This window comes from Prionailurus viverrinus, chromosome E3 (genome assembly GCF_022837055.1).
Source record: "Prionailurus viverrinus isolate Anna chromosome E3, UM_Priviv_1.0, whole genome shotgun sequence".
Classification (NCBI taxonomy): domain Eukaryota; kingdom Metazoa; phylum Chordata; class Mammalia; order Carnivora; family Felidae; genus Prionailurus; species Prionailurus viverrinus.
This window is the reverse complement of record NC_062576.1, coordinates 4,005,214-4,029,929: the sequence shown is the minus strand read 5'-3', so window position 1 is coordinate 4,029,929 and position 24,716 is coordinate 4,005,214. Positions and strand designations below refer to the sequence as shown.

At 53.6% G+C, this 24,716-nt stretch overlaps 1 protein-coding gene, 1 long non-coding RNA gene and 1 pseudogene across 3 annotated transcripts in view; 1 reads left to right on the top strand and 2 right to left on the bottom strand.

Annotated features, from left to right (window-relative positions):
• FOXK1 (forkhead box K1) overlaps nucleotides 1–1,734 on the bottom strand; it is a 63,315-nt gene extending 61,581 nt beyond the window's left edge. Inside the window, exon 1 of the mRNA XM_047838973.1 lies at nucleotides 1,076–1,734. Coding sequence (XP_047694929.1) covers nucleotides 1,076–1,695 — 620 coding nt within the window. The 5' untranslated portion in view covers nucleotides 1,696–1,734. The remainder of the gene's footprint in view (nucleotides 1–1,075) is intronic.
• Nucleotides 1,735–2,666: 932 nt separating this feature from the next.
• LOC125154858 (uncharacterized) lies at nucleotides 2,667–2,852 on the top strand (annotated as a pseudogene).
• Nucleotides 2,853–10,107: 7,255 nt separating this feature from the next.
• Nucleotides 10,108–23,181, bottom strand: LOC125154547 (uncharacterized). Of its 2 annotated transcripts, none has more exons than XR_007147824.1 (5): nucleotides 21,671–23,181; nucleotides 17,208–17,488; nucleotides 16,075–16,176; nucleotides 11,998–12,368; nucleotides 10,108–10,866 (listed from the first exon to the last, which is right to left on the bottom strand). It is a non-coding gene; the product is annotated as an uncharacterized LOC125154547 (long non-coding RNA). The 2 variants fall into 2 exon arrangements; XR_007147825.1 differs by having other exon boundaries at nucleotides 21,721–23,181.
• Nucleotides 23,182–24,716: the final 1,535 nt, after the last annotated feature.

Genomic DNA, 24,716 nt, shown 5'->3' with positions numbered 1-24,716 from the left:
CCCATCAGAGACGACTGTGCAACAGGAAGCCGGTTGGAGAAATATAAACACTCCGTGAGGAGTTAAAGGCAATTACTACACAGAAACAGAAAGTGCCCTGAAGAGGAAGCGGGGCAGGTAAATAGGCTTTCTCCTCATCAACAGACCTTGAGAAAGCAGGGATCGCAGGAGCAGAGCCCGTGGGGGAAAAAGTGGACGTGGGAGCCAGAAGACAAGGGAAAGTGAGTGAATGTCGCTAAAAGCACGCTTGTGACAGTGGCTGTGCCACCCCTGGAACCGCCTTCTCCCTGCCCTCCCCCCCCCCCTCACCCTGCTGTTTCCCCTTTGGGCTCAGGAATCCCAGGCTGTGCTACAAATGCTCAAAGTGCTGGGTACCACTGCCCCACCCCAGGAGCAGCGCATTCAGGGGCACTGAGGACCGAGCACTTCCTGCCCTGTTCCTCCGCCCTGGGAATGGGAACGTCCCTCACACGCCCAAAGTCACTGCCATTGACTCGGCCCCTAGCGCGAGGGGGTGAGGGGCGCACCTCCCCGACCAACACCTCCCGATGCAATCCTTTTCAGGAGTGCGTGCAGGGGCGACCCCCGGACTCAGGCTGGGCGGGAGTCAGGGGTGTCCTCCGGTCCAGGCCTGGCAGAGGCAAGGGCGACCCTTATGGTTCAGGCTCGGTGGGGGCGGGGCGACCCTCGGAGCCCAAGGCCCAAGCAGGGGTGGGGGCGGGGGGGAGGGTCAGGAGTGGACCTTGTGTCCCGGGTTGAGCACAGATCGGACCTGGGTTGGAGAACGTCCCTGAGGCCCAGGCTGGGCGGGGTCGGAGGCGTCTCCGGTGTCGGGCAGGGCGGGGTCAGGGCAAGGTTTAGGGTGACCCCAGGATCTAAGTCAGGCTGCGGATCCGGGGCGGTGGTCGGGAGTGACCCCGGGACGAGGCTCGGGCCCCGGGTCGGGGTGACCTCTGGGTCCGGGCCGGGCCAAAGGCCGAAGGTGACCACGAGTCGGGAGTCGGGCCGAGGGTCCGGGTGACCCCGGGGTCCAGGCCGGGCGGGGCGGGGAGGGAGCGGGGGCGCGGCAACTCACTGTTTGGGCAGCTGCAGGGCGGGCGCGCCGCGCCGCTGGAAGGCCCCGTCCACGAAGACGCCGTTCTTGCCGAGGCAGCGCAGGTAGAAGTGAGGCTCCTGGAAGCTGAGCTGCAGGTGGCGCCGCGAGATGAAGCTCGACAGGCCCATGCTCAGGTCCACGGAGCCCTGCGACGAGTTGCGGCCGATGGTGACGCTGGGCTGCCGCATGAGGAACTCGAACTCGCGGCCCTCGAGGCGCGCCAGCGCGGGCCCGGGGCTCCTGCGCACCGAGGCGGCCGCCGCGGCCACCAGGGCCTCGCCCGACGCGGCCCCCGCGCCCGGGCCCGTCGCGCCGCCCGCGCCGCCCGCGATCGCGGCCCCCGCGCCCCCCGCGCCCGCGGCCCCCGCGCCCCCCGCGATCGCGCCCGGCGGCGGCGGCGGCGGCGGTGGCGGCGGCGGCGGGGGCTGGGCGGGCGGCGGCGGCGACGGGGCGGCGGGCCCGGCCGCGGGGGCCGCGGGGGCCGCGGCGGCGGGGAAGGCGGCGGCGGCGGCGGCGGCGGCGCACAGCACGGGGCTGCAGGGCGCCGAGCGCAGCGCCAGCAGGGCGCGGGCCCCGCTGTCCTCGCCGACTTCGGCCATGTTCGCGCAGCTCCGAGCGGCCTCCGGCGGCGGCGCGGCGGCGGGGGGCGGGGCTCCGCGGGGCGCGGGCGGGCGCGGCATCCCGGGCCGGATCGCGGGCGGAGCGGAGCCGGAGGCCGCGCGCGCTCCCGGGGCGGGCCGGGGCGGTGTCCACGCCGGCGGCGCGCTGCCCTCCCCCCGCCCGTCTTCGGGTGGGGTGGGGTGGGGTGGGGTGGGGTGGGGTGGAGGGCCCAGCGGGGGAGCGCTGCCTTCCCCGCGCTCGCGTCGCGGGGGCGGGGGACGGGGACAGGGGAGGAGGGGACAAATGCCCTCCCACTCCTGGGGTGGGGGTGGGAGAAGACCGGGGAGGGGGGACGGCTGTCCTGCCCCAGTTCCTGTCCTTGGGTGGGGTGGGGGGGGCCGGGAAGGTGGGGACCGTCCTGGGGAGGGGGGAGGGACGACTGCCCTCCCCAGCCCCCCCCCCCAGTCCTCGCTTGCGGTGGGAGGGCTGAGGAGGGGAACCCCTAAAAGTCTAGCTGGAGAGTTTTGCTCCTGGGTCACTGGGCAAAGGGACAAATGAGCTCAGCAGTCTCTGGGGCCCACACGCTCCACCCCCCTAGCCTAAACTGCCTTCACACTTAAGCACCTGAATTAAGGGTTTTCTACTGTAAATGGAGTTTGCCTAAAGATGCTTGCGATCCCTGATGTCTGTGTTCCTTTTTGGAATCATTTATTCAATCAACTAACAGCTAGATCAAATATCCCGGGACCCAGGCTAGGCACCGGCTTCAGGAAGGCAGACACAGCTTTGCCCTTCAAGCTGTTTACCTGCTCATCCGGGAAGAACATGCCTGGCCAGTGGGGCACTGGGGGCCAGACCCCTCTAGTACCCCTCTAGTACTACGGAGGACCCCCATATGCCTTCCTAATTCAGCCAGGCCCCCTGAAAAGGTGGCAACGTTCCCACATTTCCATCATTTAATAATTGTCGAATACTTACCTGGCTGGGGAGATACCATGATCATGAAGGTGGTTTTCCCAGGACGAGGCTTGTCCATTGCACTCCACATGTGCTGACCCCTGCGACCTCCCCAACTGCAGAACCCTCCACTGCATAATTTGGGATAGTGGGGGAGGAAAAAAAAAATGATTGTCAAGTGTCAGAACACAGACCCTCCCTGGTGGAGCTAACAATTCAGTGGGAGATGCAGACGTGGGTCAAATGCATGTGCTAATAAATACAAAATCACCACCATCAAAAATCCTGTGAGGCATTGCTGGGTGCTGACCTGAGAGTGTGTGGGGAAAAGGGGCCCCCCAGGGTGAGAAGTTTGCCTGTTTACTCACTTTCCAGCCTGGACGTGCAGGACGTATTAACCAATCATCGTCTGAGCAAATACAGAGGTACAAATGGAGATAGAGAAGTTTGTGGTGCTGGCGGGGTGCGGCAGGGGGGCGGGGGGTTGTAAAACATTTTTATGAAAAGCTGTCACAAGAAAACATACTTGGCAGAGGGAAGAGGACAGTAAAAACAGGGTCAGGGATCTCTTCCCTAAGGAATGACAGTTGATCTGAAGTCCAAAGATGATTTGGGGTGAGGGGGGGTGGGGAGTCTGGGGGATGGGATTCTAGCCAAGGAACAGCATGTGTTAAGGGAGGGTGGGACCTTCAAGGGACTGACAGGTCACTGAGGATGGAAGAGAGAGTGACCACGTCAGCTGGGCCAATTAGGCAAAAAAGCCTAACGGGCCATGTTGGGTCATGTAAGGATTTAGGTCTTATCCCACCGGCCATGGAAACCACTGAGGGGTTTTCGGCAGAAAGGCACACGTATTTGACCCACGTATTTGAAATAGAACCACTGGCTGTTGTGTGGAGCTCGAGTCAGAAAGTGACTGTGGGAGGCCAGTAAGGAAGCTGGTAACTCAGGCGAGGGGACAGGGCGGGGGCCGAAGGAGAGAGGTGGACAGAAGTCGGGGCAATTCGATTTCTAGGTATAAACCCCAAAGAATTGAAAGCAGGGTCTTGAAAAGATGTTTGTACATCCATGTTCACAGCAGCACCAAAAGGTGGGAGCCAGAGTTCCACCCACATGTGTGGCCAGACAGCCAATGGGGTATCAGTCACTCGGCCTGAAAAAGGAAGCAGGGGCGCCTGGGGCAGGGGGGTGCTCAGTGGGATCAGCGTCTGACTTCCACTCAGGTCACCATTTCTTGGTTCGCGCGTTCGAGCCCCGATTTGGGGTCTGTGCTGACAGCTCAGAGCCTGGAGCCTGCTTCGGATCCTGTGCCTTTCTCTGTGCCCCTCCTTCTCTCTCTCTCTCAAAAATAAACATTAAAAAAATTTTTTTTACATTTATTTAAAAAAAAGGAAGGGAATTCTGACACCTCCTCCCCCATGGATGAATCTCGAGGACACTGTGCTAAGAGAAACCAGTTGGTCACAGAAAGTCAAGTATGGTATAATTCCCCTTATATAAGGTCCCCAGGGTCGTCAGGTTCTTAGATACAGAGAGTACAAGGGTGCGTGCCAGGGGCTGGCGGAGAGAGAGGTAATGGGGACACAGTTTCAGTTTCGCAAGATGAAGAAGTTTTGAACACGGAAGGTCGGGATGCCCGCACAGTAAGGTGGATGAACTCAGTGCTACCAAGCTGAAGGTGTTTAAGATGGTAAAATTCACATGGTGTATTTTACCACGATTTTTTTTTTTTTTAAGAGTGAGAGATTTACATACAACCTCCAAGATTCTTTCTTCTGGGTCATCTGAGGTGACTTCTCGCTTTTCGATGCCTGGTGTGTTGGATGACAAGAGGTACGCTGTGTATATCCAGGCCCCTCCGGCTGAACTTACCGTCCAATGTGAAGGCTCAGGCCCAGACCGACAGAGCTCCATGAGTCTTTTCCCAAGGAGCAAGTCCACGCGTGTTGGTAACACCAGCAGCTCGTGGGCTGCGTCACGGTGACCCTGCCAAGTCCAGACACCCACTGCATTCCTTCCTCCAACAGCAAGCCACTGGATATCCTGACAGCTTCAACAGACGGCGCGAGGAAAGGGCCAGTAAAAGGCCATTAAAGAAGCAAAATGCAAGACGCTGACTTCTTCTCGCTCTGTCCAGGTCTGGAGGGCATGGAGAAGCGCCTTCACGAATCGGGCACTCGGAAAAGGAGCAATAAACAGCTTGCAAGGGCGAACCTTGTCAACCTTTCGGACCCTGTGACCGTCAGGCTCTTACCCTGATAGAAGCTCCTGGAGCTGGTTGCAGAAACAGAAAGAAATAGAACTAATACCAAGACACTAAACCATCAAGAAGAAAAGTGGGCTTTATTGGGAGGTGACAAGACCGTGTTAAAAAGAGGCAGGGCACAGGGGCACCTGGGTGGCTCAGTCAGTTAAGTGGCCGACTTCGGCTCAGGTCACGATCTCACGGTTTGTGGGTTCGAGCCACGCGCCGGGCTCTGTGCTGACAGCTCAGAACCTGGAACCTGCTTTGGATCCCGTGTCTCCCCTTCTCTGCCCCTCCCCCGCTCACCCTCTGTCTCTTTCTCTCTCTCTCAAAAATGAGTAAAAAACGCTAAATTTTTTTAAAAAAAGAACAAAAGAGGCAGTGAACTATCCGGAGAAACACCCCATTTAAGAAAAAAAAATAAAAGAAAACACAAGACAAAACATGAACAGGTTATTTATCAAAGAAGATATATATGGATGACAGACAAGCACAGGAAAAGAGTCTCGACATCACCCCTTGTTGGGAGTGAGTTGAAACGAGACATCGGTAGACACCTACTGAAGTTACTTAAGGAAAATGACAATACCAACTGTTGTTGCAAACGTGGAGCGGCGGGGGGCTCGCTGACCTAGCTGGCGGGATGTGCACGACGATGCTACCGCTTGAGAAGACAGTTTGGCGGTTTCTTATGAAGTTCGGCAAACTTACCTTCTGGCTGGTGGCCCCATTACGTGGCTTTAACCCAAGTGTAATGAAAACTTGCGTTGGTACAAAAAACCTGTACGCAAATAACCACCAAAAAGTGGAAACGCCCCAACGATCCCAATGCACCCCAACTGGGGACCGATTAACAAATTGCCGTCCAGCCACGCGGTGGAATACAACGTGGCAACGAAAAAGAGCCAAGTGCGAATCTGCAGGAGAAGACGGGTGAACCCCAAAATGCCCCGGGTAGGCTTTCATCTGCAGGACGTTCCGGGAAAAGCAAAACTATAGAGACAGAAACAGGTGAGCGGTTGCCAGGGGCTGGAGGTCTGGGGAGAGGCTGACCGCAAAATGACATGTGGGAATTTGGGGGGCGGGGGAGGGGATGATCGTGGTGGCCATTGCGTGACTCTGTGTATCTGTCAAAAGTAGCAAAACTGTGCACTAAAAAAAGCAAATTTTCGGGGCGTCTGGGTGGCTCAGTTGGTAGAACGTCTGGCTTCGGCTCAGGTCCTGATCTCACGGTTCGTGGGTTCGAGCCCCGCGTCGGGCTCTGTGCTGACAGCTCGGAGCCTGGAGCCTGCTTCGGATTCTGTCTCCCTCGATTGCTGCCCCTCCCCCACTCAGGCTCTTTCTTCTCTCTCAAAAGTGAATAAACGCTAAAAAAAAAAAAAAAAAAAGGTTTAAAGCAAAATTTCCTCTATGTAAATAGTACTTTAATTTACAAATTAAAAAATAAAAATACAACTCTACAGAGCCTGCGTTATAGGCCCCGAACGTGGATAAGAGCCATACCGCCCAATTCAGAAGCCACTAGCCACGGCTGGCTATTTGCATGTATGTTCTAATTAAAATGAAGTAACATTAAGCATTCCATTCCTCAGTGCCATGAGCCACGTTTCGAGTGCTGGACGTGGAGGTCCTTATCCTGTGGCTCCCGTCCTGATCACTGCAGATAAAGAACATGCCCGTCATTGCGGAAAGTTCTCCCGGCCCAGCCGCTCTGAGGGTGGGGTGTGGCCGGGCTCCTGCCTCCGCTCTCTCCTGTCTTTACCTGCCAAAGTCGGGAATCGTGCCAGGCACACGGTGGCTGTACCAGACCTGCAAAGAAGCGATGCCCTGGGCCCCCGACGGCCCTGAGGGGTTTTCACCCTCGGGCCGGGGTGGGTACGTGCAAAGCACAACAGAGCCCCAGCAACAAGAAAGGGTGCCTCTGGAACCCTCAGCGTTAGAGCTGGCTGAGTCTGAAGGCAGGTAGATGGGGCCGAGGAGGAGAAGCCGCAAAGTTCGGAAGCTCCTGGTCCATACCTGCATCCTCAAAGGGTTGGAACTCACTTAATATCTGTCAAATGCCTCCAGAACCCAGACCTCTGTGTTTGTATCGTCTTCCCTTTCCCGTCTGCTGAGTGTTACTTCCTGCTGCTGCCCTATCCTTCTGGGATGCTTCCTGTGGCCCCAGGACTGCTTCCTGCCTGTTCGCGGCGTCCTGAGGGCTTCCTGTCATGCAGCCACGGGAACTCTGACCAGTGTGGAGCAGGACTGCACTTTTGTACAGCTGCAAAAGACAGCCAGAGAGAGAGAGAGAGAGAGAGAGGCTGTGTTGCTCATCTGTTGCTGGGTGGTAAATGGCTCCAACGTGATGAAAACACAAGAACACATATCACCTCAGTTTCTGTGGGCCTGGAATTGGGGAAGGAACGACTCAGCTGGGTCGTTCTTGCACGGGGTGTCTCAGGAGGTTGTGTCAACGTGTGGGTCGGGGCCGCATCTCCTGGAAGTTTACCTGAGACTGGAGGGTCCACCTCCCAGGTGACGAGCTCCGGCGAGAGCACTCGAGGAAGCCCCACCCTGCCGTTTCTACAGTGTCCCTGTGGTTACGCGGTCACCCAGTTCAGCACGGGAGGGGCCTCCGCAGGAGTGTGGCCACCAGCAGGGGAATTGGAAGGAGTGGGGGGTGGCGCCTGGGTGGCTCGGTCGGTTGAGCGTCTGACTTCGGCTCAGGTCATGATCTCACGGTTCGGGAGTTTGAGCCCCGTGTCCGGGCTCCGTGCTGACGGCTCAGAACCTGCTTCGGATCCTCTGCCCCCCTCGCTCTCCGCCCCTCCCCCATTTAGCAGCCAGACAATATGCTGGTGATGATATGCCGGCTGGTGACATAGGACAGAGCCAACTGTGTTGAGTTGCCACAGTGAAGTCAAAGCGGCAGGAAGGTGTGCCGGAGGGGACACAGGCTCTGGAGCCCGCTCCTCTGTTACCCAGTCACGTGACCTTGGGCGAGTTATTTGGCCTCTCCGGGCTTCAGAGTCCTCGGCTATACCGCGGACTTAGAAGGGTGTTGGAGGGCTTACAAGAAATAATGTCGATGGGGCTCCAAGACACTCGGAACCTCATTCACATTGCTTCTGGAAACGCAGAGCGCTTTACAAGAACAGGCTGGGAGATGAGGAGAGCCAGACTCTTAGCCCAAAGCCCACCCCGCCCGGCAGGCCTTGCAAAGCAGAGCCCCCTGCACGTGTTGCAAGACAGGCCGCTTCCCCTCGCCCGATGGACACCCCAGGGGATGTTTTTCCCTCCTCTGTTAAGACCTGATGGAGACTCTGGGGGCAAAGCTCACGGAAATGTGGGGCGGACCCCTAGGGCTGAGAGGTTTTCGTTCTCACGCTTGTCCTTGTCGCGAGGCCAGCATCCACCGCGTCCATCCTGGGGGGGCTTCTCTGGCCCCCGCTGGGTCTCCCGGCGCCTCCTGCTCTCGGACTTCTGTTCTGGAAAGCTGTCTCCCCCACTTGGGCACCGAGGTTTGCCCCGTGGCCTCCCTTTTCTGGCCGATCTAGGAGTTGCTGATTTTCAGCGTGTTCGTTCGGCTTCTATCGTGTGGCGTGGATCGGGGGGGCAACGTGTAAGCTCCGGGCACGAGGGACCGGACACGGGAGGTAATCGTACGTCTCCCAGCAGCTGTTTCTGCTTCTTGGCGAAGCTCCGTGCATCCTCTCCCACCACTAACTGCTCAATGCCCCTCTTCCTCTGCCCCTCCCCTGCTGGTGAGGTCTCTCTCTCTCTCTCAAAAATAAATAAACATTAAAAAATATTATTAATATAGTAATAGTTTCCACAGGGGTTACAGTTTGAAATGATAATATTTGGGATATATTGGCTTAAATAAAGTGTATCACTGAAATTAATTTCACCTATTTCTTTTTACCACTTTAATGCAGCTCCTGGAAAATTTAGAACTTACATCTGTGCCTCTCATCTGTGGGTCATATATTTCTACCCCACGGTGTGTTAGAGGCCAGTGAAACTTTTCTGGTCCGGTCAATGTTTCTGTCTTCATGACGATGCTTTCCATTTGTGTTAGAGCAGAGCGAGGGCTCCTAGCTATCAATTCGGTGCCTCTGTGTGGTTGTGGTGTGTTTTCCTTCCTGTTTTAGTTGCCAGGTCGCCTTGTGCAACTCGTAGCGTCCGAGGGGGTCTGCGCCTGTAGCTGAATCTGCCCGAAGGAGGTGCAGAGACGGAAGGAACGTGCAGACTGTCCGGGAAGCTGTGCTGTGTCTGCCCCGGGGTGTTTTGGTTTTCGGCCAAGGAAAGCAACACTGGCCAACTTAAACAAGAAGGGAATTTATCGGCGTGATGCTGGACGGTTCACAGAACCAAAGAAAGCTGAGATCCGGGTTCCCGAAAAGGGTGGGAGTCAGCTGCCGTGGGGATTAATAGCAGAGCACCCCAAGGCTGCTCTCTCGGGTCGGGGTGGGGGGTGGAGATCAGCTCTGGCTTCTCCCCTTTTCACACCATCCCACATGAGCTGAGCGAGAATGTCCAGGAGACAGCGGCTGACTGGCTCCCCGAGGCTCCGGGCCCGGGGCCTGGATCGAAGGTGGGCAGACCACGGAAGACGCAAGCAGAGGCTGGCCCTTACTCACAGCAAAGTCTGGCCACTGTTAGTAGAAGGGGGAGGGTGTGCCGAGCAGGCAGAGACAATAGACGTTCACTGCCTCACTCCTGCCTAGTGTTGTCAGTGGCCACTGCGGGACGTGGCCAATTCAGCTTTTTTTCTTTCTTTCTTTTGAGACTCTTAAGTTCATCTTTTCAAACTTTAAAATATGGAAGCATGTACCAAAGAGGACAGAATAATAAAATAAATCTCCGTGTATCCATCCATCCCCTGGCTTCCACAACGATCAACTTATTGGCAGGCTTGTTTCATCTATAAGCCCACCCAGATCCTCCTGTATTATTTCGAAGCAAATCTCAGGCATTATATCATTTCCTGTAACTCCGTATGCATCTCTAAAAGACAAGAGTTTGTTTTAAAGAAACCATAACCGTGATATTATCACCGGTAAAAGACTCCCAACAATGTCTTAATATTATCAGATTTCTGGCCAGTGTTCAGATTCTGATTTTTTTTTTTTTTAACGTTTATTTATTTTTGAGAAAGAGAGAGACAGAGCATGAGTCGGGGAGGGGCAGAGAGAGAGGGAGGCGCAGAATCCGAAGCAGGCTCCAGGCTCTGAGCCGTCAGCACAGAGCCCATTGTGGGGCTCGAACCCACGAACCCCGAGATCATGACCTGAGCCGAAGTCAGACACTTACTGTCTGAGCCGTGCCCCTAGCGTCTCCTTTTTTAACAACTTTATTGAGGCCTGACGTTTTCCGTATTAAATTCACACAGTTAGTGTATGGCCTGATGACTTTTAGTCCTGCCCAGTTTTCAAATGTCTTAGAACGTTTCCGTCACCAGAAATGCTCCCTTAGCACTCTTGCAGCCAAGTCCTCACAATCTTTTCACAATCTAGCGAAAAGTTAAACATACACTCAGTGTGCAATGCAACGCATCCACCCCTAGGAATCTGCTCGAGAGAAGTGAAAACACATGTCAAGGACTACTCCGTGAATGTTTAGAGCAGAATTATTCATGAAACCCAAGCTGGAAACGACCCGTATGTCTATCATCTAGTGGGCTCATTGAAATCAAGTGTGCTCCGCACGAGCGGGGACGGGTAGAGGATACGTGCAACAACACAGATGAACCCCAAACCTTGTGCTCAGTGAGGGAAGCAGACAGTGGACCACACGAGGAGTGACTCCAGGCATAGGAAAGGGGTAGAAACGAAATTTTAGAGGCGAAGGCGTATCGGGGCTGGCCGGGCCGCCCCTCCTGGGAACTCTTCTCTCTCTGTCCTTCTCGGAGGCTCTCACTGGAAACTGGTGCTTTCAGTTCTGCAATCCCAGCTGCCCTAAAACGGGGGCACACGAGGCCCGGCTACTTCCAGAAATAAACGCAGAGAGAACAAGATACAAATTTAGATATCGGGAAACGTCCTGCCATGTGCACTTTAAGAATCATGCCTTTATGTCTTGAAACAGCGATACTTTGGGGGCGCCTGGGGGGCTCAGTCGGCCAAGCGTCCGACTTCAGCTCAGGTCATGATCTCGCGGTCCGTGAGTTCCACCCCGCGTCGGGCTCTGTGCTGACAGCTCAGAGCCTGGAGCCTGCTTCAGATTCTGTGTCTTCCTCTCTCTCTTTGCCCCTCCCCCCACCTCAAAAAAAAAAAATAAATAAAAACTTAAAAAAAAATAAAATCAAGTAAAATAAAATACATGAGCAAAAAGCTCTCACTTAGTCCTTCCTACAAAACGCTTTGTCACCCACACAGATGACAGTATGCTTCCGCCCCTAGGTTAGCAGAGCCGACGGCACACGGGCGCCGTGGGTGTGGGGACAGGCACTGGAACCAGACCCCCTTAGGCTTCAGGTGTGACTCCAGCACTAACTACCTGTGTGACCGTGGGGCTCCCCATGCCTCAGTTTCCCCACTGCCTGTAAACCTCCGGACTAAATGAGGGTCATGTGTGTAAAGGGCTCCGGGCAGCGCCCGGCAGGAAAGCGACATCCCAGTCACGCTATTCAGCACTGGGTTGACGCGCCCTACTGCCCCTCAAGAATCGTCAAATCTGCTCGACGGCCACTAATTTCTCCTGTTTCAACCTAAAATTATAACCGGGACTCAAGTTTAAAAACACAGGCCCAAGTGTGGGAGCGCAACCAGAGATCCCCGGAGGTCTGCTCGCGGGAAGACTCGGAACCAAAGGCCGTGAGACTAAATGAAACTGGTCTTTACCAATTCCACGCCACGGGGGCGGGGGCTGCTGGTCTCATCCTCCCCCCACGCACAGCACCGCGTCCCCGATGCGAAGCGGGAGAAAAGGGAGAAACAAACGCAGCTTCCCACACGTGTGAAGACGTTCGTATCTTAGGGAGGGAAATGGAATTCGAGAAGTCTAACTTCTGGCCTAACTCCCAGCCATTTACAAAAAAGCGTGGCTGTGCTAGACACAGTTGGTGCTCCGGTAATTGGAAGCAGCTGAAATGCAGCCTCTGTTGTGCGTGTACCTTGCGGATGACGTGGTGTGGGGAGGCCACGAGACGCGTGTGAAAAGTGCACGGCCCGGCGTCCCTCGGCTGTGCAATACCTGCCGATCGGAGTTCCCCTCTACGGTTTATCCTGTTGAGGCTCCAAAGGAAAAAAACAAGCTGGCTGAGAGAGTCTGACGAAGTTTACGGTGATCGGAAAGATGAAATCTATAAGACAGAATGCTGCTCAGTCTTTTACGTCTACCACTGCCATCGAGAATGAGCAACCAGCTGTTGAGTTTGAAGTGAGCTGACACATTCGCTTCCAGGTTTGAAATCCTCCCTGGCAAGCGTTTTCTTACCGTGCCAACAGCAGCAAATATAGGCCCTGAAGGAGATTTACAACCAACCTAGAATAAGAAAATAAGTAACGTCTGAGAAAAGGATCAAATAAATATAAGGTTAAAAAAAAAAAAAGAGTACAGGACCCCCAAGATTCCTGAACCTCTCTCGAAACCAAAAACCCCTGATTCCCTTGGAATCATGACTTGGAAACAGTCATGCTTGACCCTAAGCACAGAAAGACAATGGCAGTTCCTGTAACACCTCCGTGTTTCCCTTTGGTGACGGTGGTCACCCAGCAGCGACCCGCCACGGGCGGGCCAGATTTACCACCCAGTCCCTCCCCTACAGAAGGTAATTAGCCATCGAAGATTCAAAACGTGACAAGATGGAGATCATTCTCCTCTGTAGGATGCCGGAGGTGAAGCCGTGTTCGAGCGAGGAAGGCGGGGGCGCTTGTCCTGCAGGTGACCGCCGTCAGGAGTCCTGGCTTCTGGTGGGTGTGACCCAGGCGGTGTCACAGGGTGGTTAATGATTATCGTCTGCAGTTAAAAGGGCAGAGCCTCCTAGCAGCCTCCTCCGTATCCATTCTGCACTTCCTCTGGTTAGTACAACTCCGGTTTTGCCCAGGAGGGTACGGAGCCCAGCTAAAACACAGCGTGTCTCAGCCTGCCTTGAGGCCAGGGGTGGCCACGCAACGTTCTGTGGCTAACGTGCTCAAACAGAGGTCACAGAGCTCAGGATGACAGACTCGCTTACCCTTAGAGTTTTATCACGTTATGTGTGCAACCTTGAATAATGGGTTGCATTTATTTGTTTTTACGCTTTTTATGATTGGAATGATACTGCATAGGCCTTCTTGTTTATTTTGAGTCGGGGGAGAAGATGCAGAGAGAGAGAGGGAGAGAATACCAAGCAGGCTCTGTGCTGTCAGCACGAACTGCGAGATCACGACCTGAGTCACGATCAAGTCGGATGCTTAACCCACTGAGACACTCAGGCACCCCTGTGTAAGGTCTTCTGTGTCTGGCATTTTACAATCAAATTGTTTGGACCATGTGTCCATAGTTTGCAAGTGGTCCATTCATTTCCAATGTTTTCTAGCATTTCCCCTGTAGGAATATGCCATACTTTGTTCATTCAACTGTAGATGGACATTTTCAGCAATTACTCTAAGAACACTTCCCGTCTGTATATCCCGGAGCACAGGAACACACATCTCTCCAGGTGCTTCTCAAAGTGTGGTTCCCTAGATCAGCAGTGTCAGCATTACCTGTGGACTTGTTAGAATGCAGATCTGGGGGTCCACCCAGACCTTCAGACTCACATTCTGGGAATGGGGCCCAGAAGCCCCCCAGGAGATTTGGACACATGAGAACTTCTGTTCTCGGTTATATATCTAGACGTACACTTGGAGTCACAGGATAGGCAAACTTCAGATCTCCCAGATAATGTCAAACTATTTTCCAAAGCCTTTGTCCCAATCTGCACTTCTGCTTACAGTGTATTTCAGCCCCCCTTGCTCCATATTTTTGCCATCACTTGGCTCGGTCAGACTCTTAAATTGTCAGCCTGGAAGCTATGAAGCTGCCTCATCATAGTTTTAATAGTGTGTGACATAGTTTTAATAGTTTTGTGTGACTTCTGATGAGGTTGAACCTTTACTGGCCATCCAGATAGGCCCTTCCATGCAGTGCCTGTTCCAGTTTTTTACCCATTTCTCTCTTGGGTCATCTGTTTTTGTTTTGTTTTGTTTTGTTTGTTTTTGTTTTTTCCTCATTGGTTTGAAGCTCTTTAAATATTTGGAAAATGGGTCTTGGTTGGTTATTCCTGTGCAGGTTATCTCCTTCCAGTCTGAGCAAAGCTGTTGCTACACTTTGAGGAACAGCTTCTTGATTTTAATTTAGTCCGGCTTGCCCTGTTTTCATTTATGATTGGTGCTTTCAATGACTTGTTCAAGAAGTTATTCCCTACCCCTCAGTCATGAAGATGTTCTCCTACAGTGTCTTCTAAAAGATTGTAGCTCTGCCTTTCACATTTAATTCTTTGATCCACCTGGAATTGACTTTTTGCATACGATGTGAGGTAGGGGTTCCATTTCTTTGACAGATGTGTACGTACATAATTTTCTTGGTATCATTGGTTGAAAACTACGTCTTTCCCCCAACAGCTCTGCAGGGCCACTCTGTCACACACTGAGTGCTCACATGTACACAGATCTGTTTCTGAGCATTCTGGCGTCTCCTCTATGTATTTGTGTATACTTGGATCAAGACTACACAGTATCGGATGCCATACCTCCTCTGCTGCTTCCCTATAGCAGAATTCCTCCTCTCAGAGAAGCTTTAGGTGCCTTGGGTCGGACTGTTCCCTTGCCCCCATTTCATAGGGTCAGGATGCCTTAAGAGTTGTCTGTAATTTTGCCCTGGCTCACACACTTCATGCCCCCTCTCCACACACCATCCCTGCCTGTTGACATCTCACGTTTCCTGCAAGGCTGCCCTCAAATGCCGACACCTCAGTTCACTGGCAGCCAGAGTGATTCCTTCCTCTTCAGACAGAGCCAGTGGGGAGGATGACTGCATGAGAACGCTGGGGTTGCTCTAACGAAGTACCACAAACCAAGTGGCTTAATCCACAGAAATGCATCGTCTCTCAGTCTGGAGGCCAGAAGTCTGAGATCGAGGTAACAGCAGGGCCAGCCCCCTTTTTATGAGAACCCCAGTCACTTTGGATTAGTGGCCACCTACTCCAGTATGGTTTCACTTTAATGAATGACATCTGCAATGACCCTATTTTCAAGTAAGGTCACATTTGGAGGGACTAGGGGCAGGGTTTCAACATGTGACTACTGCAGGGACACAGGCTGACCCAGAACAATGACCATATACTTGATCATCTGAAACTGGGACATTTTAGAGAGTAAAATAGGGCAGTAGTAACTGTACCAGGCTCAGTGTAAACTGTGAGTTCTCTGGATAATCCACAACACGTGGGTGCCCTACGGAGACGAGGGGGAGGTTCACATCATGCAAACACGTCTAACTTCGGCACTGGCTCAGTTAGCAGGTTTTAACTGCAAATAACAGAGAAGCCAACCCAGTGTGGCTCTGACGCAGAGGGGATTTATGACCTCACGTGTAAGAACTTAGGAGAAAGGACAGGCCTAGGATGTGTTGATTCAGTGACTCCGTGGTGCCATCAAGGACTCCATTTCTCTCCACCATGTGGCACCTGTGTCCTTGATGTATTGATTCTTGTACTTTTGAGTGCCTGAAGCGGCCCTGGGCCCCGTCTTCCCAAACCAGGATCCAGAGACCATTTTTGCTTCATGCATCTCTTTTTAGGAACAAAGACTCCAGCCCACTTCCCTTCATGTCTTGTCGGCCCAAATTACACTCCCCACCTGTGCCTAAGCCATGGGGGATGTGGGACCACCACACCCTTCCTAGCTTAGTCGTGATCCTCTCTTAAGAGCTGGGCCCCACTTCTCCTGCAGCAGATAGTAAGTATGTATCTGGACAAAATCTGGGATCTCTCTGCAGGAAGAGGAGAAGGGTGGGCGGGGGCTTCTAGGTAGGCAGCAAAAATGCACCTGCCACAACAGGGCACAGGGCCGACGGTGAGGACCGGCAGCGTGGAAGGAGGTAAAAGGAGAGATTCTCACAGCTGCGTGTGGAAGCAAAAAGTAGGCCCCTCGAATCTTCACCACGTTCATTCTTTCTGGGACATTTATGAAACCCAACGTCTTGGGGAGCCGGCAGTGGTACTCACGTCTCGTAAGGTGGAAGGTGTGATGATTAAGGTTAGATGGTTTTGTTTTGTGGCCCTGGACGGAAGTCACTTCACAGGGGATCGCTCTGCAATGTGGCATCACTAGAGAGTACCAGTGAGAAACAGGCAATCAGTGAAAATGATGGTTACCAAGCCACAAGCTAGCACAGCAAGAATGGAATAAAGGGGACTTAAAAGGGCCACGGAAATCAATCAGCAGAAAAAGGCGGCATACTCGAGAAAAAACACATCGGAGAGCCAATCCAGTTTCTGCTAAATTTCATTTTTAAAAATGACACTTTCCCTGATTTGAAATGCAATATATGTTCATTGTAGAAAATCAGGAAATACTTATAAAAAAGAAACTAGTCGTGTGCCTAATCTCACCACTGACTACTTTCAATAGTTTGGGGCATTTCCCTGAGAACACACACACACACACACACACACACGCACACACACACGCACACACACGCTCACACTCTATCTCGTATCTTACCTTTTTCATGTCGCGTTACTTTGTATGGTATTTCCCCATTCTTAAAAGTCCTCAGTCGACATCATTTTAATAACTGCCTAGCACACACACTGATCAATCACTCTGCAAAACACCATCACTTTGTGCTTTGGAATGACTATCACAGGGGTGTGGGTGGTGGGGAGGAAACGGGGAGATGAGAAGCTAAGTGCCAGCATTACTCACGTATCCACTTGTTGGATTGTGAAGTTAAGCCAAAGGCTTAGCCTCCTTCTGATCTCTTCTTCAGTTTGGGGAAAAGAAAGCCTGTGTCGAGGACGGGGTGGGAGGAACGTCTCTGATTTGTGTGTGTGTGTGTGTGTGTGTGTGTGTGACAGGGGAACCCTGTGTGTTGATGTGTGCTGTAAACCATAAAGCAAAACACAAAACTTTCCGATTATTAGTGACATTTTTCAAAAAGATAAGCCATCGAGCGCTTGAGCCCTTCCTGGAATAATAGTGAGCTAATAGGTACAGTAAGGTACCCAGCTGTACCTTAAATTTCCTCCCTTCACTGGTGTGATGGATCCTTAGGAAGCACTGAAGAACCATTATCCTAATCATCTCTCCTATTAAGAGTGTCAATTTTTTAATAAAAAAAAAAAACAAAACTCACAATGGCAAGGCTGCAGAAGTATTTTTTTTTCACTGTCCTCGTAGGATTTCCCTGCTATGTGACAGTGTGTATTAGGCCAGACTAATTTCCAGTCATTTTATTCTGTTAACCTTCAAGGAGTGATCAGGCCTGGTTGGTCACAGATCAAGCCACATCATCTGTTTCTCAGGTTTATTATTTCGGCAAGGAGAGCATCTGCCCTCTTGGGTTGAGACGTCATATTGATCTCCCAGTGTGATGATGCTATGTGTCCCCCATCCTTCCCGTTGTCTGCGCCATACCTGTTAAAAAAAATTGTTTTTTAATGTTTATTTTTTGAGAGAGAGAGAGAGAGAGAGAGAGAGAGAGAAAGCAAGCAGGGGAGGGGCAGAGAGAGAGAGGAGACACAGAATCCAAAGCAGGCTGCAGGCTCCGAGCTGTCAGCACAGAGCCCGACGCGGGGCTTGAACTCACAAACTGTGAGATCATGACCTGAGCCGAAGTCGGACGCTTAACCGACTGAGCCACCCAGGTGCCCCATGCCATACCTGTTTTAGATTCACGGGACTACTGCTGTATCCAAAACATGCCAGATTTTGTGTTTTGAAGTATACCTCCCATGTTGAGGCCTTTACAATGAATTGCATCTTTATCCATCTGACTTCCCAAGCTGAGAGGATGTGATCGTTTTGATACACTTCTGCCCTCATGGGAACGGATGGCCCTCAAATGTTCTTCGAGCCAGCTTTTTTTCCCTTTTTTTTTTAAATTAAATCTTTATGGAAAGGAATGTGCTTCCGTTCAGAGGCATAGAGGCCGCTCCCCATCCTGATAGGGGCCACAATATCGGGACAAAGAGGCTGTTTCTCTCTGCAACAGGACAGTCCAAAAGGCAGGCCCGCAGATATCAGGCCTGGTCCCCAGGAAATGAGGACTTGTCTTGGGGAATGATGGCTTGGTGTTTCTGTTCAAAAAAACAAGCCAAACTCACATTTACAGAATGATGCTTAAATGCGAGATTAGTTATTGGTTAACGCAGAGTGGCAACATCAGAAAAAAAAAAGAGAGACACAGGAGTTAAGAGTCAAGGCTGTGTCAGAGGCTGGAGTGAAATGGGATTTTTTTTCTCTTTCCCATCTTTTTCATATGTGTCTGCTTTCAAAAAAAATCGTTTAATTGGGTCTTTTTTGCTTTTTAAAATAAACAAGGAAGGGGCGCCTGGGTGGCTCCGTCGGTTAAGCGTCTGACTTCCACTCAGGTCATGATCTCATGGTTCGTGGGTTCGAGCCCCACGTCGGGCTCTGTGCTGACAGCTCAGAGCCTGGAACCTGCTTCGGGTTCTGTCTCTCCCTCTCTCTCTCTGCCTCTCCCCCACTCGTGGTCTGTCTCTGTCTTTCAAAAATAAATACATGTTAAAAAATTTTTTTGGGGCGCCTGGGTGGCGCAGTCGGCTAAGCGTCCGACTTCAGCCAGGTCACGATCTCGCGGTCCGGGAGTTCGAGCCCCGCGTCGGGCTCTGGGCTGATGGCTCAGAGCCTGGAGCCTGTTTCCGATTTTGTGTCTCCCTCTCTCTCTGCCCCTCCCCCGTTCATGCTCTGTCTCTCTCTGTCCCAAAAATAAATAAACGTTGAAAAAAAAATTAAAAAAAAATTTTTTTTTTTAAGTAATAAAAAAGTAAATAAAACAAGGAAGGGGCCATATGCGGGCGAGACCCCTTACTCACCACCCCTGCCTTGTCTACGGAGCACACAGACGGACTGGTCACATTCCAAATCCGCACCCCCCCTCCCCCCCCCCCGCCCCCCGCCCCCCGCCCAGCTATTCTTGTTTGTGTGAGTCCCAGAGGCCCCAGCATCTTGTTAGTGTCATACTGGAGAGGAGTTGGGGAATCTTTCTGCTCAGGCCTCTGGAAAGCTCTTCCTGCTTAGAAAAGAGGTTTTGTTTCTTTTTGGCCTCTGAGGCACCAGAGGGAGTGATTAATAGGGAACCACCTCAAGATTTCAATAGAGCAGCAGCGTGGGCTCCCAGGGCGGGCAGGGCCTTTGTTTGGCAGAAAAAGCGGCCGATAAAGCCGAGAACGGCTGTCGGCCGGGAGTCCGGTCCTCAGGCCTGCTCGGTTTTGTCCCTGCCAGGCCAACCTCGAGCCCCCACGCCGGTCTGGGAAGATTCATCTGCCTGCGTCCTGGGCAGGGTGATTAGTAGGAGCTTTCTCCTCTGGGGAGGGGGGTCAAGTCTGGCAGGCAAAGGGGGGACCCGGGCTTCACGAAGCGCTCAGGCTGGGCCGGGGCCCAGAGACCCTGCTCTCTTTTGTGAGGTCCCGCAGGCAAGAGGAGGGCAAAGGCACAAGGGCGGTGATGGTGATGGTGGCACGCAGGCTTGCGGGGCAGGGGTGCGGGAGGGCTCCTCGGCGGAGGCGGCAAGGTGGCCGGGCCTTTGGGCGTCTGTGGCTGGGGGAAGCGTGCGGGCCTGGGACTGGGGACCAGCCTCTTCTGACTGCAGGAGAAGCGGGAGGATGGGGACGAGGCCCAGCGGAATTAAAGCAGGAAGCGGAGCAACAGCCGGGAGGCCCAGGCCCGGAAACCGTGGCCGGTGCGGGTCCCACGCTGGCTCGATGCTTCCTTGTGTGCGTTTGCCCGTGAGCGTGAACGGGGGCATGAGCGGGTAGTTGTGGCCACATCGGAGTGAGGGGCAACGGGGTTGTCAGAGCCCAGAATCCCCGCCTCCGTTCTAACAACTGCCGAGGGGCGGGCAGGACGGCAGCATCCCGTGCGGATCCCAGAGTCAGGCGCTCAGCATTCGAGAAGCCTCTGCCAGCTCTGAGCACGTGGGGCCCCCACCCCGCGCAGGCCGCTGATGCTAGCGTGCCCGACGGCGGCTTCTCTTTAGCACAAAAGTGCCTCCCGACGAGGCCTCAGAGGCCAGGGAGCGTACGGGCAGATGTGGGGAGTGTGTTCGTCAGCTCAGCTGCCGTAACGAGCACACCACAGCCCGGACCACTGACAGACAACAGATGCTGATTTCTCACGGTTCTGGAGGCTGGGAGTCCAAGGTCAAGGTGCTGGCAGATGGTAGCCAGCACGCAGAACGCCTCACGGGGATTTAGCTATGACAAAATGGAAGCCAACGGGCCCCGCCCACCTTGCCTGACTCCAGGGGAGCTGCAGACACAGAACCCAGCATCCACTGTCCGTTGTCCCTCGTGTCCACAACCGCCCCCCCCCCCCCATCAATGCAACAGCTTTTACATGACAACCTAATCAGGATGCGAGCTCAGCCGTCAACTACCAGAAAGCTCAACTCAAAATGGTCTGAACGATGCCCAGTGTGTCCATCCACATGACCAGGATCTGGATGTAGGGGGAATTTCAGGGTGGCTCGACCCCATGGTTCCAGCCACCTCAGACAATGATATCTGTGCTCCTCCTGTGGCAAGCCCCACGGCCACCACAGCTCACGGTCTCCCATGGCATCTGGAGAGGGAAAGGCCTTCCCTTCTCGAGGCTGTAGCTTAGGAGGTAAGAACCCTTTTGGGGAAACTCCTATCAGACAGACACCTGACCTCTCCCAGAAGGCTTGGGGGATGGCAGACAGTGACTGACTTGGGTTCCTGAATCACTCACTATGCATGGTGTAGACCCATCTGTGCCCAGCTGGAGTCGGTCCCCCTCCCCGCCCCCTGACGGCTCCATAGCGGGTGAGGGCAGCAAGGGATGATGGCCACTTAACACGGTCCACTGAAAATGGTGGCCTCACTGAGACCTGTGCAGCTGTGCCATGAGGCAGGTACTGTGGTCACCTCCACTTGAAAGGAGAGGACAGGGAGGCCTGTTGGGACACACAGGTAGGCAGGAAGCTCTGGCACAGAGGTGAAAACGAGGCACAGGAGGGGCGCCTGGGTGGCTCAGTCGGCTGAGTGTCCGACTTTGGCTCAGGTCATGATCTCTCAGTCCGTGGGTTCGAGCCCCACGTTGGGCTCTGTGCTGACAGCTCAGAGCCTGGAGCCTGCTTCACATTCTGGGTCTCTTTCTCTCTCTCTGCCCCTCTCCTGCTCACATTCTGCCTCTCTCTCTCAAAAACTAAATAAAAACATTAAACAATTTTTTAAAAAGAAAATGAGGCACAGGAGTCTAGCTCCCGACCTCACACCCACCGCACAGCTCGTGGACTCAGGACAGAGTCATTGCGGGCTGCGGGCGGGGGTGGGGGGGGGTGGTGAACCCATCCCAAACGGAAACCCACCTGGAGTTTCCTCACAGTGACACCATCTGAGAGCATTCTGGGCCAACACCGGGGTACGGTTCTTGCCTGCTATTTTCATTGTGCAATGTTTACATTTCTCCCCAACTTTTTAAAATGGGGAAATGTAACATTTCACACATACATAGAAAGGTGCATAAATGTAGCAAATGATGACATATTCACTTTCTGATGCAGTGTAACAAACGAGCACACATTTAGTAACTGACAAAGCACAGGTTGGTTACCTCAGGCTCCCCAGGGAAGGAGTCAGGGGTGGGCAGAGCCGCAGGCTCACCGTCTCCTGCGTAATCCAGGTGGGGGCTGGGCTTTGCTCTCGTCTGGAGGCTCCACTCTTTCCGGCTCATTCAGGCTGCTGGCACACGCGTGTCCTCGTGAGCACACGACCGAGGGCCCCAGCTTCTTTGTGGCGATTGGCTGGAGGCCACCCTCAGGTCCTGGAGGCGGCCCACCGTCCCCTGCCACGGGGCCTTCTCCAAGGGCTGTTCATGTGGCTGTGGCTCCTGCAAGGTCGGCAGGAGACTGTCTCCAGACATCATGGGATCGTGGGCGTGATGGGTGTGACATCCATCATCCTTCACATGTGAAGGGACACAGTCAAGGGAACGAGGGCCTACCCCACTCAGCAAACACTGCTGGTCATAAGCACATGATGGGTCGGGCTCAGACTCAGGGGGAGGGGATGATACAGGGCACTGACTCGCCGGGGGTCACCTTGGGGGGCGCCTAAGTGGAACCCGGGGGAAGAAACTGAACATCCAGGACCAACCCAGAAGCCTAGCTTACACAACCCCATCTCCACTTGGAGGTGACACCCGTGCGAGCCGGAGCTGGGGCAAGAGAATCAAATGTTAAATTTTCAGGAATTCTGTGGGCTTGCGGTTAAACAGACATTATCAAAAATTAAATTATAGAAGTTTACAGTGAAATCAGTACTCTTGATAACAAGGTCTCAAAACACGTTACTTCTCAATTATCCTACCGTGACCTACGTGCCTTGGGTTACTTCCATTTATTGGATCCATATGCTGGAAAGAGGGTTCCCAAGCCTCATTCTGACACTCCATGTTGGTTCAGGCACCCCACATTGGCCGCTTGAAATCAGCCATCAGAGAAACATTTATATTGTGGAAATCTGAACATGCTACAGTTCAGAGCTAGAAGGCTGAATCTGGCCTTTGCTGGAGCTAAGAACAGCTTTCATGTTTTGAAAGGGTGGTAAAAAAACAAAACAAAAGAAAAAATATGTGACAGACACTACATGTGTCTGGCAAAGCCTAAAATATTTCCCATTTGACCCTTCCGGGAAAACTCTCCCAACCTCTAGTCTAGACTTAAGAAAGTAATGGAGAAAATTAACAATGTAGTTTAATTTAAAATGTTGCCAAAATTTTGACCAAAATGTGTCAACTCTGTATCCTTTACATTGTAACCGGCAGAAAACATGGAGGAAAAACTGTATTTGTGCCCTATGGGAAAACCATGATCCAATTTGGCCAAGAAGTTGCTCATGTCATTGATGAAATTCTTTTTGGCTTCAAAGTTCGTATCACATATTAATTACATTTAATGACAAGTTTATTGGGAAGCAACTCAGTTTGACAGATCATGGGTGAATTTCAACTAGAGACTGGCTTTGGGTTTGAGAATTACGGGGGGGGGGGGGCACCTGGGTAGCTTGGCTGGTGGGGCATCTGACTTGGGCTCAGGTCATGTTCTCTGAGTTCGTGAGTTCGAGCCCTATGTCCCGCTCTGTGCTGACAGCTCTGAGCCGGGACCGGCTTCAGATTCTGCGTCTCCCTCTCTCTCTGCTCCTCCCCCACTCACCTGTTTTCTCTCTCTCAAAAATAATTTTTTTTTAAAAAAAAGAATTACTCAGGGAAGAGAGGGGCACCTGCCTGGCTCAGTCAGTTGAGCATGGGATCTTGACTTCAGCTTGGGTCATGATTCCAGGGTGACGGAATAGAGCCCCACGTCCAGCTCCATGGGTGTGGAGAGATTCTCTCTCTCTCTGACCTTCTCCTCCGCTCACGCTCTCTAAAATAATAATAAAAGAATTCAGCAAAAATAAACAAAAGCATTCTCTGAGCATCAGTGGGCTCTAAGAGATTTACAAGAAAGAATACTGTTTGTTTTATCATTCTTTGTGGAGGGGGTGCTGCCCATGCTTGGTTTCAGCTAAATTTGAAATAAACTCATGTTTATGCACATGCACCCTGCCCCAACCACTTGTTACAGTAGCATCAGCCTGATCTTCAGGGTAAGTACTTCCTGCCTTTTCCTGATAACCAGCTTTAGAGCTGCCTCTTCCCTACACGTGACCCAGGCACCTTAAAGGCTGCAGCAACGTCCAGCACACAGTAGGCATCGAATAGATGTTGCTCAAGTGGGCAAACTAATTTTGACAGAGCAACCAGCAGCGGCAATGCAATGGTGAGCCTTTCCGAAAAAATGGCAAAAAAAAAAAAAAAAGTAAGTCGGGGGAAGTCGGCTTTCTAACCTCTGCAAGCCTCCTCAAATCTTTTTTTGAAGCAACAGGGCATAAAATCAAAGGCGGGCGGGGAAGCGACCGCTCTAACAACGGCACAGCCTGGGGGCTCCGCGAGCGCCCGGCCAGGTGACGGGAGAGGCCGGGCGCGTCGCCTCTCGTTTGCGCGGCCCCCTCGCATTCAGCGCGCACGGGGCACCCGGAGAGCGTCCGCGGGGCCGCCGCGCACGAGCGCAAACTCGGGCTGGGCAGGCAGCGGCGGGGGCCGAGCGCTCCGCCACCGGGGCCACGTGGACGCCGCAGGCCCCGCCCCCGCACGGCGCGGGGTCTTGGGGCCGCCCCGGCGCCGCGCGTGTGACCTTGGGCGGGCCGCCCCCAGCTTCCCCTCGCCGAGACCCCGGGCGGGCGGGAGGACGCGCGGTTGTCGCAAGGACGCAACCGACCCACGCCCGGTCGCGCGCAGACCGGAAGGCGCGTCGTGACGCTTGGTGCGCAGGCGCGACGCGCGGTGCGGCGCGCGGGGCCGCCACCAGGGGGCGCTGCGGGCCGCCGGCGCCGTTGGGGGAAGGGAGGGTCCGCGCCGGGACCGGACCACGTGCGCACCACGTGGCGCACCCGGCAGCCCCGGACCGCGGTCGGACGGCCGGGCCGGCCACGCCGCGCCGCGCCGCCAGCAGCCGCCAAAGGCTAAGGGATCGGTCTGCCCCTGGCGCCCCTGCTGACCTCTGACCTCCGACCCCACTACCTGTCGGGTTGCCCCTCGCGGGTGGCCGCGCGGTGTGTTT